The sequence below is a fragment of the Callorhinchus milii genome, unplaced genomic scaffold (genome assembly GCF_018977255.1).
Source record: "Callorhinchus milii isolate IMCB2004 unplaced genomic scaffold, IMCB_Cmil_1.0 Scaffold22, whole genome shotgun sequence".
In the NCBI taxonomy this organism is placed as follows: domain Eukaryota; kingdom Metazoa; phylum Chordata; class Chondrichthyes; order Chimaeriformes; family Callorhinchidae; genus Callorhinchus; species Callorhinchus milii.
In genome coordinates this window covers 9,600,696-9,613,363 of record NW_024704763.1, presented here as the reverse complement: position 1 = coordinate 9,613,363, position 12,668 = coordinate 9,600,696, and the positions used below count along the sequence as shown (strand labels likewise).

The 12,668-nt window shown below is 43.9% G+C and overlaps 1 protein-coding gene across 1 annotated transcript in view; it reads right to left on the bottom strand.

Annotated features, from left to right (window-relative positions):
- LOC103188201 (sorting nexin 27) overlaps positions 1 to 12,668 on the bottom strand; it is an 80,362-nt gene that overhangs the window by 19,640 nt on the left and 48,054 nt on the right. The window contains exon 4 of the mRNA XM_042342961.1: positions 1,008 to 1,072. Coding sequence (XP_042198895.1) covers positions 1,008 to 1,072 — 65 coding nt within the window. The remainder of the gene's footprint in view (positions 1 to 1,007; positions 1,073 to 12,668) is intronic.

Here is a 12,668-nt window from a genome sequence, read left to right as displayed (position 1 = left end):
GGTGGGTGAGAACATGCTGACCAGCACACACCAGCCTGAAGTAAAGACATGAAGAACCAGAGTATTGGCTGAGCCACACTTCAGCAGTTTGAGTTAGTGAGAGAGCGTGAACATTGTTCGCTCCTCCAGGAGGGCAGAACTCCCAGCTGAGGTTCAAGTAACATCAGAAGAAGTAAAAAGAGCGAACACTCTTACGGATATGATCAGCGAGTACGAGTTTTGAATCAGTTGGAGAACTTCATTGTCCGGGGAAGGTGAACCCATCGGTCCCCAAAGAAACTTACTTTCCTGCTTCAAATATTGTCAGATTATCCAGCTGTTGCTGCGCAGCGATTGTACTCATAGAAACAGGAGCAGGCCATTCAGCACCTCAAGCCTGTTGTGCCATTCTATAAGATCATGGCCGATCTATACCTCAAGTCCAATTATCCCCCCTTGCTAACAAATCCTATCGAAAAGCTTCCCTGTTTACTCCCGATGTGAAAGGCGCTCTATAAATGGAATCTTGTTGTTGTTATTTACAAATAAATGCCTTCACACTAGTAGATTTTATGGGTGTCCACACTAATATCATGAAGTGATGAAAGCATTTTGCTTCTCTTGAGAGCTGAACTTTGTGATAAACTCTGGGAGGAAATGCATTAGATTTGACTGTGTGCAAGATTGCAGAAAAAGCTTGCAGTCAAAATCTGGTGAGCCCACAAAAGAAATAGAGGTGAGATCAATGCAAGAAAAGCCACTGTTAGCAGCACATAGAGCAGCAGGTCCCAGTGGAGTTATCGGCTGCTCAAAACATCAGTCGTGAGATGGATTGCCAGAAGAAGAGGTTTAAGAAACAAAATAGCTGCTTCCATCATTTGACTGAGAACAGATGGCTTCACAGCCTGAACGCTATAAGCCACGCTCTGCATGTCTGGAACAGTAATGTCAATGCTGGCACAATGTTGGACGGCATGTCTCTGTACGAGGTGAGACCTGTAAGTTAATAGGAGTGTGGATTTGCTTACCTCACTGGAATCAGCTAGGAACTCTTGCATGATATCACTTTCTCCGATCACACTCACTGAGCACACTGCAAACAAAACACAGAGACCATCAAATCCCAATCCCGAACCCGAGTAAACTCCATCCCAAACCCACTCCTGAACCCAATTACGGGATAACTTGAACCCAACTGCAACCTAACCCAGACAATCCTGCTTAACAGATGCCTGCCGTGTATTCATATCCCTAAAATCTTATTCCTCCTCCACTCCACACACCAGTCCCTACCCAAGAAAGAGCACAGGCAACCAGTCTTGAGTCCTTTAACCCCTCTTTTCAGAGGAGCATCCGATTTGGTCCCAGGCCTCAGTTTGTTGGCACCATCAAAACCAGATAGTCACAATGTTGGAACAAGGCGGAAGGGCGGCGAAGAAAGAGTGCTGGACAAAGCAGAATCCAAGCACAAAAGCTATCAGAAATATTACAATAAAAGAAATGACGAAGTTCTATGGGCTGCTAACGGGTTTACTGTAATAACAGGGTGCAGTAGAAAATGTCTATAAAACAACACTGCCCTGTTTGCTTTGGTGAGGAGCACGTCATCAGATGCCACAACTTGCTGAGGTTCAGTCATACAGCTGCTACAGGAGGGCCACAATAACCATTCTTTTCTCTTTTTATTCAATTATTTTCTTCCCACTTGATAACATTCCTGGGCACTAGGCCTGCTCGACAGTGTGGAGACATCAGCCTTACATTACATAGTCATCAGAGGAGTCTACACTACTTTCACATAACCTGGAATCCAGTAGCTTAGTGGTTACAGCACTCACTTCGCGAGCGAGAGGACTTATTGGTTATTGATAATAATTCCTTCAAAATAAATGTTAAAAAATAATTTGGTCACTCAATCCCTGACTGTTTGTGGGACACTGCTGTGCACAATTGGCTGCCACGTTTTGCTCACAAAATATACAGTCAATTTACTTTACAGTATATTCTGTGAAGCGCTTTGAGACGTCTCGAAGAACGTGATAAGGTGCTATATCAAATGCAAGGATTATTATTATAACCTGCAGTTATACCAGGAAACTGTATCTAATGGCTTTATTAAATATTCTTATTAACCTTTATTAACTTGCACCGGCATTAACCTTTTATTAACCCAAACGAGCATCAACCCTTTAATTCACACTAGCATTAATCCTTTATTAATTTGTACAGGGATTAACAAATTGCTAACCAAAACAAGCCTTCAAAAATACAGCAATTAATCCCTTCACAGCAATGCCAACTAAATCAGCCTCTCCCAATGTAGGGCATCCAAACCTCCCTGGATGAATAAGGAAATTGGGATTAAAATAAAACAGGAAAAGGAGGCTTATGATAAATATCAGGTCCAAAATATAGAAGATAATCAAATAGAATATAGAAAGTACTGAAAAAACAAATAAGAGGGATACAGGGATTGTATGAGAAAATATTAGCTGGTAACATAAAAGGGAACCCTTCGGTATTTTATCAGCATATAAAGAATAAAAGGTTAGTCAAAGGTAGGGTGGGGTCGATTAGGGACCAAAGAGGATATCTTCTTGTGGAGGCAGATATACTGAATGAGGACTTTGCATCTGTCTTCACAAAAGAAGAGGATGGAGCCAATGCCATAGTATTGGAGGAGAGGGTAGAGAAATTGGATAAGATAAGAATAAACCGAGGGGAGGTACTAAAAAAGGCTGTCGGTGCTCAAGGTAGATAAGTCACCCGGTCCGGACGGGAAGGGAAGTAAGGGTGGAAATAACGGAGGCTCTGGCCACAATCTTTCAATCCTCTTTGGACACCGGGGTGGTGCCAGAGGACTGGAGGGTTGCAAATGTTACTCCCCTGTACAAAAAGGGGCAGAAGGATAAACCCGGGAACTACAGGCCAGTCAGGCTAACATCAGTTGTGGGCCAATATAAATTTTACTTAAAACAATATGGGTTAATAAAGGACAGCGAAGAAGGATTTGTCTAAAACACCTGATAGAGTTTTTGGATGAAATAACAGAGAGGGTGGATGAAGGTTGATGTAGTTTACATGGATTTTCAAAAGACGTTTGATAAAGTGCCGCATAAGAGACTTGTGAGCAAAATTGAAGCCCACGGCATTAAAGGGACAGTGGCAGCGGATACAGAACTGTCTGGGAGACAGAGAGCAGAGTGGTGGTGATGAACGGTTGTTTTCCTGACTGGAGGGAAGTGTGCAGTGGTGTCCCCCAGGGATCGGTATTGGGACCACTGCTGTTTGTGATCTATATAAGTGACCTGGACTTGGGTATAGGGAGTACAATCTCCAAGTTTGCAGATGATACTACGCTGGAAAAGTAGTAAACAGTGAGGAGGATAGTAACAGACGGCAAATGGACACAGACAGACTGGTAACACGGGGCAGATGAAGTTTAATGTAGAGAAATGCATGAGAAGTGATGCATTTTGGAAGGAAGAATGAGGAGAGGCGATATAAGTTGATGGGACAATATTAAAGGGGATGAAGGAACAGAGAGACCTGGGGGTCATATAAGTAAATCTTTGATGGTGGCCGGACAGGCAGATAGAGCTGTTAATAAAGCATCCGGGATACTGGGCTTTATAAATAGGGGCATAGAATACACAAGTCAGGAAGTTATGATGAACCTTTATAAACACTGGTTAGGCTTCAGCTCAAGACTGTGCTCAGTTCTGGGCCCCACACTTTGGGAAGGATGTCAAGGCATTGGAGAGGGTGCAGAGGAGATTGACCAGGATGGTACCAGGAATGAGGGACTTCAGTTATCAGGAGAGGCAGAGAACCTGGGATTATTCTCCTTGGAGCAGAGAAGGTTAAGAGGTTAATAGAAGTTTTCAAAATTATGAGGGGATTCGACAGGGTGAACAAGGAGAAACTATTCCCACTGGCGGGTGGGTCGGTAACCCAAGGACACCCATTTAAAATAGTTGTTAAAAGAAACAGAGGGGAGTAGAAATGTTTTCACACAGTGAGTTGTTGGGATCTGGAAAGCATTGCCTGAAAGGCTGGTGGAAGCTAATTTGATAACAACTTTTAAGAGAGAAGCAAATAATTATTTGGGGAGGACAAGTTTGCAGGGCTATGGGGAGAGAGCGGGGGAATGGGGTTGATTTGGAAGCTCTTTTCAAAGCGCCGACACAGACACGATGGGACGAATGACCTCCTTCTGTGCTGTATAATTCTATGATTCTATGCCAGTTGGGCAAATACCGCAAGAGACAATACGATTAATGAGGAATGGCACTGAAATGATAGCGGCAGATTATTCTTTCACACACCACTGCCAATAGCTGAGAATATCTCAAACAACTAGTGACTGAATCGTCAGCAACAGGCTGTCTCTCTTACTGCACCTCAAAACAGCAAAGTGCAGCATTGGTGAACCCTCACCCAAACTACCCAGGTGAGGGGCTAGAGGTCAGCTAGCACAACAAATGTACTCCAGCTGTAGTGTAGCATCTTCCAGATGGGGGTGGAGGCTGGGAGGAGAGGGGAGAGAAAAGGAAGAGCTAGACAACACCATGAAACTGGACAAAATATACTATCATAAGAACAGGAACTGGAGTCATTGGAGTCCGAATGGAAGTCATATCAGCCGAGTCGTACCTCCTGGAACTTGGTGCAAGTTACTGGGATCCAAGGAAGACATTTGCCACTAAACGAGGGGACGACAAACATCACAACCCAAACTCCCATAGGAGCAGGGTCCTCCTGACGAAAGTAAAAATCACCTGGAATCAGAATGTGAGCTGCACAGGGTCGCAGGGATGAGAGAGGGATAAAGTACAAACTGAGTGTAACAACAACAAATTACATTTGTAAAGCGCCTTTCACGTCAGGAGGACATCCCAAGGCACTGGACAGTCAGGGATCTGCACGCAAGCTAGTGGTTGGAATCAGGAGGGGTGGAGGGCAGGGAGGGTAGCGGTAGAAGGCGCGGTCAAAGAGGAGGGTCTTAAGAAGGTTGACTGTCTTCCTGTAGGGGTGCGGGACCGGTGATGTGTGAAACTGATTACTTTTCATCTGCCCACTATTGGGGCCAGGAATGGGAGAACGTGGAATCAGAGGAACAGCAGTAGACCATTCAGACCCTTGAGCCTGTTCCGCTATTCTATAACATCACGGCTAATCTGTACTTCAAGTCCAATTACCCACCCTTGCCCCGTATTGCTTAATACCCCGACCTAACAGATATCTATCCACCTCAGTCTTGAACATATGAATGGATCTAGCCATAATCCACAACCTTTTGGGGGAGATAGTTCCAGATTTCTACAACTCTTTGGGTGCAAAACTGCCTCCTGATTTCACTTCTAAATAGCCTATCTCTAATTTTAAGGATTATGCCCCCTTGTTCTCGATTCCCCAACCAGAGGGAAATAACAATCCTTGCATTTGATATTCCGTCCTGTTATGTCATTGAGACGTCTAAAAACACTTCCCTGAATATACTGTAAAGTGGATTAACTTATATTTTTTGGGTGAAATGCGGCAACCAACTGCGCACAGCAGTGTCCCACAAACAGTTGTGTTTCAAGTTCTAATTGGCTGCACGGAGCAAAACAGGGGGAGCTTATGAATTATTTTCATGCCTTTAATATTGTAAGTTTCAATTTCTTCTGTTTCAGTTTAATGATTACTGCCTTAAGATGGGAAATGTAAAAAAAAAGTCTTCAAAGTGGTAATGTGGAGAGAATGATTTGTTTGGACTGATGGAGACAATTCCTGGAGGCCTCGAAGGTTTGCATTGGTTTAAGGTTGAGGGCTGTACACTGTACAGTGCAGGTTTCTGTGAGCTTCAGAAGAAGGGTTTTTGATGACAGCAGACTTGTTTTTCTTCCCCTCCAAATTTCTGAGATAGAATTGATTCTAATGGGTCTATGACAGTGTTCCCCCCACGTGAAAGGTGCTATATAAACAAATGCAAGTTGTTGTTGAAGTCTTTACAAACCAATCTATAAAATGTTGACTTTTATTTGTCACCAGGAAGGGGAGACTTCTGAAAAGTAAGTACAGTGGAGTCCTGTAGCTCAGTGGTTAGACTATTCACCTTGCAAGCGAGAGGACCTGGGTTTGATTCCTGGGCAGGGTCAAGCGTTGGGCAAGTTTCCTTACTCCACACGCCTCTGTTTACCAGCAGTAAGTAGTAACCCAGTTCTTAGTCGATTGCCAGATCGATTTTCCGGGGATAATAATAAATAAACAAATAAAATAATAACTTGGTCACTCAATCCACGACTGCTTGTGGGACACTGCTGTGCGCATTTCACCCTCAAATACAGTCAATTCACTTTATAGTATATTCTGTGAAGCACTTTGAGACGTCTTGAAGCTGTGATAAGGTGCTATATTAAATGCAAGGATTATTATTATAGCCTCCAACAAATGTATACATAGGTATTGGAGGTTTGATACTTAATGTGAATACGCAAACAGTGCAGCAATATGAATGCTGATTATTCAGCACAGGAACATGCTGGGCTGCTGCTACTGGCAAGTCCAGTCTAATAGCTGTTCTCTTCCCCACTCCTGCATCCACGACACTTTGGGAGAGATCACTCTTTGGTTTCTTTCCACCATCAATGTCTGTAAAATGCTAACACGTCAGATCACTTTGATAATCATCATCATCCAACTCAATGATTGGCACATCTGCAATCCTGCGTGCTGAGGAAGCTGCTCATTCATACCTCAGAGACCACTGAACAGTCAACACCGAGTGAGAGCTCTCAAGGAGCTATAAAAGAAACAACATAAAAGCCAATTATTTGTTCCCACTTTATTGTCTGTAGCTTGGATTATACACTGAAGGTTCATCGGTGCAAATTGAAGCACAGCTCTTAAAATGCATTTCACTCAGAGGCCACCTCCTTTGCTCTTACCAGCGAAAGCTGGTTTTAATTAGAACAGTCACATTCATAACAATATCCCTTGGGATAGTGTGTGTTCAGGAACTCATTCAAAAAAAAGCAGTCAGCAAATGAGGAGCTGCGTTTGGCCCAAATGTACACATGCTATTGTAATTCAGAAAGAACACATGATCTATTAAAAATGTAACCTCGGTGATGTTAACAATTCCTTTGACAGTGGCACAAAGGCAGAAACATTTAAGCCTCTGAATAACTAGAAACAATACAATGCAGTACCCGGGCTCAGTGTCAACACAGCGCCTCACAGCATTAGCACATCAGACTGGGGCCGAAGGCTTCACAAATCAGATTGCAGCACAGAACCCGATGTCACTGAGCAAGAAGGAAATCAAGCACTATTCTCCCCTATGGAAGAGGGGGAAAAAAGGCAACTTATTGTGGTTGGTTACAAAGTGATATTGTTAAAACGCTGAAGCAATTTCCTTCCACACAGAGAGAGACTGGAAGACTGCTTCAGAATCATAGAATATTACAGCACAGGAGGAGGCCATTCAGCCCATCGTGCCTGTGTCAGCTCTTTGGAAGAGCGGCCCAATCAGTCCCACTCCCCGCTCTCACCCCCTTTGTGGAGTCCTGTAGCTCAGTGGTTAGAGCACTCGCTTTGCAAGTGAGAGACCTGAGTTCAATTCCAGGCAGAGGGCGAAACCTTGGGCAAGTTTCCTTACTCCACACAGAGCCTAATAATAATCCCTCCAAAACCAAAAACAATAATAAATTGGTCATTTTCAATCTACGACTGTTTGTGGGACATTGCTGTGCGCAATTGGCTGCCGCGTTCGCCCACAAATATACAGTCAATTCACTTTGCAGTATGTTTTGTGAAGCGCTTTGGGACGTCCTCCCGACGTGAAAAGCGCTATATCAAATGCAAGGATTATTATTATTATTATTATCGTTGCACATTTTTCCTCTTCAAGTACCTATCCATTCCCTTTTAAAAGTTGTTATGAATCTGTTCCCACCCTCTCGGGCAGCGCATTCCAGACCGTGACAACTCTCTGGGTAAAAGAAATTTCCCCTCTGGTTCTTTTGCCAATTAACTTAAATCTGATCCATAGGAAATAGTTTCTCCCAATCTACTCTTTCAAAACCCCTCATAATTTTGAACACCTATATGAAATTTACCCTCAAGATTATCTGCTTTAAGAGAACAATCTTAAACATCTCTAGTCTCTACATAATTGTAGCCGCTCATTCCTGGTATCATTCTTATAAACCTGCTCTGCACCCTCTCCCAGCCCTGATATCCTTCCTCAGACACAATACTCCAGCTGAGACCTAATTAGTAACATGTAAAGGTTCAACATAACTTCCTTGCTTTTATAGGCAGCACAAGTTGAAATCTCCATCTTGATAGGAGCACTGACAGCCAGCGCACAGGGTGTAAAGAGGAAGGTTTTGTCCTCAGGGTCACTGGGGAGGTTACAGAAACCACCAGGGTCAGAGGGCAGAAGTCGCCTCCTCGAAACTTCGTCAGGCATCACCTTTGATGAACTCAATGAATGAACTCAGGGTCCTGCCAGCAAACAGGGGCTTAATCTGGGAAGGAAAGAAGGTATAAAGTCTCACCCATACTACCCTAATTTTCATTACTTTCACCTGCTTTCCCCTCGATTGTTGGCAAAGATTTTGTAAAAAAAACTTAGTGAAGCAGTTAGCCATTCCCTTAACTTTCAGTTAATGAACACTTGCCAAGATGTCTATTCATTGATAGAGCCTCTGAATAGGCAGACAGTGCACTGTGTGTGTGTGTGTGTGTGTGTGTTGGGGGGGGAAGGGAGGGAAGTTGTCAAGAGATCACACATATCTCATCAAAAAATTAGACCAGCACAACTTGTGTGACCTCCGCAAACCTCCTCAACGGAGCAGCTTTACAGAGGGGAGGGTCAGATTGCTTTAGCCAGAGAGTGGGGCATTGGACGATCTGAAGCATTGCAGTGAGGAATTCAAGGGAGTGCAACCAGGGAAAATATCCCATCAAAGATTCCGGATCAAGCAGTTTGCTCACGATCACAAATCCAATTTTAGGTCCAAGATTCGGATTTAAGTAGAGCAAAAAATGATGCCAGGATATCTTTAGCATGCTGTACAAGCAGGACACTTCCTTCAATTCAAATTAGCCACTCCTTGAAGGTGGAGCAGGATATCCTCTCAAGCTGACAGTGACTTATTGACCAGCACAGAACAGTCCAGTTTTTAGACAAGACTTTGTTGGGGGGAGGTGAGGGTGGAGGGGAGGGGGAGGGAAGCGAGGAAGGAAGCCCAACAGCTGAAGAAGATGAACAGACTATTTATCTAGCACAGTGTATCCTTGCACAATTCAATTTGAGAAGCAAGCATATCAGCTGGAGAAATCTGATCAGGACTGTCCATCTTTGTACCTGGGAAAAACTACACATTTTTGATGGAAAATCTGAGATTAAAAAAGCTCAAGAAAGTACTTGTAAAGGAAAATTTGCAAGGACATGGGAAAAAAGCAGGGGAGTGGGTCTGATTGGTTAGCTCTTCCAAAGAGTCGGCACAGGCATGATGGGCCGAATGGCCTTCTTCTGTGCTGTAATATTCTATGATTCTATTAATGATCAGATCAACTAATTCCTTGCATTGATAAAGCGCCTCATCATATCATCGAGACGTCTCCAAGAGCTTCATAGGAATTCACTGTGAAATGTAGTGACTGTGTATTTGTAGGCAAACATGGCAGCCAATTTAGGCACAGCAATGTGCCACAAACGGTTGTGGAATGAGTGACCAATCTTATTTGGGGGGATTGACCAGACACCAGGAGAGAGAAACTCCCATCTCTTTTTGAATAGTGCCATGAGATCTTTTATATCTATCAAAACAGGCAGAAGGGACCTCAGTTTAACATCTCATCCAAAGGCCAGCACCTCCACAATGTAACACTTCCCCAGCATTGCCAGCCTAGACTGAACTCAAAATCCCAATGTGGGGCTTAAACCCACAGCCTTCTGACTCAGAGGCGAGAGCATAGCTGAATGAGCCAGGCTAACACGAAACAAAGTCAAAGTTCAGAGAAGGGAATGAGAAGATGTCAATGAAACCATGAGTTTAGCACAACATAGAGCAAATCATCCAACACAACAGCTGCTTAGCACACCTCTACTGCCGAGAAGATCTGAGCAACTTCGCCTCATCTCCTGAACAACTTCTTCAAGCTCTCCGGGACGCTACCCCACATGGAGGGCACTATAATAAATGCAAGTTGTTGTTGTCTTATACTTGAAGTCCTTATAAGCTATGGAAATCACAACTAAACTTCAAACATCAATTTCACAACAAAAATTAATTTACAGAGCAAGTCACTCAGCCGATTTGGCCAAACAGCAATATTGGGGCTCAATAACCCTCACACAAGGTTCCAAGAAGCTGATTATTTTAGATTATGAACTGAGCACAAATTTTTATTAGAGAGGTAATATTTACAACCACTGGAAACCTTTTTACTCATTAAAATTTCTTGTAGTAACCACTTCCAGTGTGATACCCAGTTAATGCTGGAAAGACAAGACTGTGTGCCCTTCAGAGCAGGGTATTGAGGGCAGCTCCGTGGAATGTTGGATCAGTAAAAGCTTGGGAAAGGCTGGCAGTGAGCAACTGGGACTTGGCTTCTGCAGTGTCCTGATTTACAGCTTCCTGTGGGCCGATAAGAATTGAAATCACTGCTTTCATTCTTCAGCCCTTTGTTATAAATGTTGTTTGCTATAAAGAACGTCATTTATACGATGTATAATCAAACCAGGAATCTGGGAAAATTGCTCGACCGTCTGAAGATTAAAAATTTCAACAAGCAGAACTAATCTATCATGAATATTCTAGCCAACTTCTGGCACTTCAAAGGGTATTACTGAATTGAAGAATCATAATAAGTAACTACGGTACATCAGATCACCCGCCAGTAATATCATGTATAAACTATATAAAGACTTGCAGGATTGGCTTTAAGCTAATCATTTTCTATATCTGAACCTCTGTCCTGAATCTGGTCTCGGAGCTCCATTATTCCTGGATAATCTTCAAGAATTGCATGCACTACATGGCTTGACGATGCTGTACAATAAAACTCACATAGGTATATCAGTAATAAGAACATAAGAATTTGCTGGCAAGAGAAGACCAATTCCCCTCCACCATCCTGGCAGTCGCTTGACATGTGTTCCAAACTACACACTGTATCCCCAGATATTATTTTCCAGCAGTTGAGATTATTTAACATGATTTATGCAATGTATAAGTTGCAGGCAAAATTATGTAAATCATATAAAATCCAATTTAATCAATAATTTACACTGCACATGCATACTTATTGTACCACTATATTTGTGACAGGCAGACGGTGGGGCAGGCAGATAAGTCTCCGACAGCAAGTTGTCGGAGGGGGGGTGAGGGAAGGGGGGGGGGGAGAGGGGCAATGATTTGCCAGGAGTCCTGTTACAGCAGAGTCGTCCGAGGCATTTAAAAGAGAATTAATGATAAACAATAATCCTTACATTTGGCATAGCCCCTTCGTGTCGGGAGGAACTTTTCACAGGAATTATTGTTGACATGTAGTGGACTGTGCTTGAGGGTGAATGTGGCAGTTCGTAGAAACGCAGCCGAAACCCTGGTGCATGCGTTTGTCACCTCCCACCTGGATTATTCGCCAGTCTCCCCAGCTCCACCATTCACAAGATCAGCTCATTCAGACTCTACCGCCCTCATACTGACCCGAACCAAACTCCCTACCCACATCTCACCAGTTCTGGCCCAGGCTCCACTGGCTCCCCATCACCAAACAGATCGACTTCAAGATCCTCACACTTATGTTCAAATCCAATCACTCACTGGCACCTCCCTACCTCTCCGACCCTCTCACTCCCAAATCCACCACCCGGTGCCTCCACTCGACTGGCCCCAGCTCCTGCTCGTCCCTCACATCCTCCTCCTTGCACCCTCTCTCCCCTTCTTCAAGTCCCGCCTGAAAACCTTCCTCTTTGACCATGCTTACGGCCACCTTCCCTCCTCCGGCTCGGAGTCAGGCTCCGCCTCTGTTTAGCGCTCTGAGATGCTACCCTGCATGGAGGGCGATATATAAGTGCAAGTTGTTGTTGTAGAGGGATGGGGGCCAAAGCAGGGAATTGTAATTAGGATAGATGGCTTCTTGGAAGAGCAAAAAAAATTGAATGGCCTCCTGTGTAATCCACCTGTAAATCCACAGTGTACCTCATAGTCTGCTGGCACGAGGACAAGCTATTGTAGTCTAAAAAGTATGTATTTCTAGCCATTGCAAACCCAGCAGTGTAATTATACCAGTTACACTAACCAGTTTGTTGCAGGATTGCGTGTCATTGACTAGAAAGTAGTACTGATGGACAATAATGCCTTTGTCGGCTGTTCCCATGCATGTATGGCCACTGCCACACTGCATTCCACAAACAAACCAGCTCTGCTGGAAACTGGGTGGTTGTCTGTTATCTCAGTACCAAGTGGAAGCTTTTAGTTTTTTTTAATCTCCTCTCAGAAGTTAGAATACAAACTGCACCATTTCTAAGCTCCCCAGAGACGATACAAAGTGCTTCAACCCTATCCTCCTGGGGGGAGGGGGGAGAAAAGACAAGTGGGGGTCTCCTTAGAGCTCTCCAAGGTGACTTGCCTGGCAATGGAATGTTGGAATTGAGCCTCTGTGACGGCCTCTAGTCCGTTTCCTGA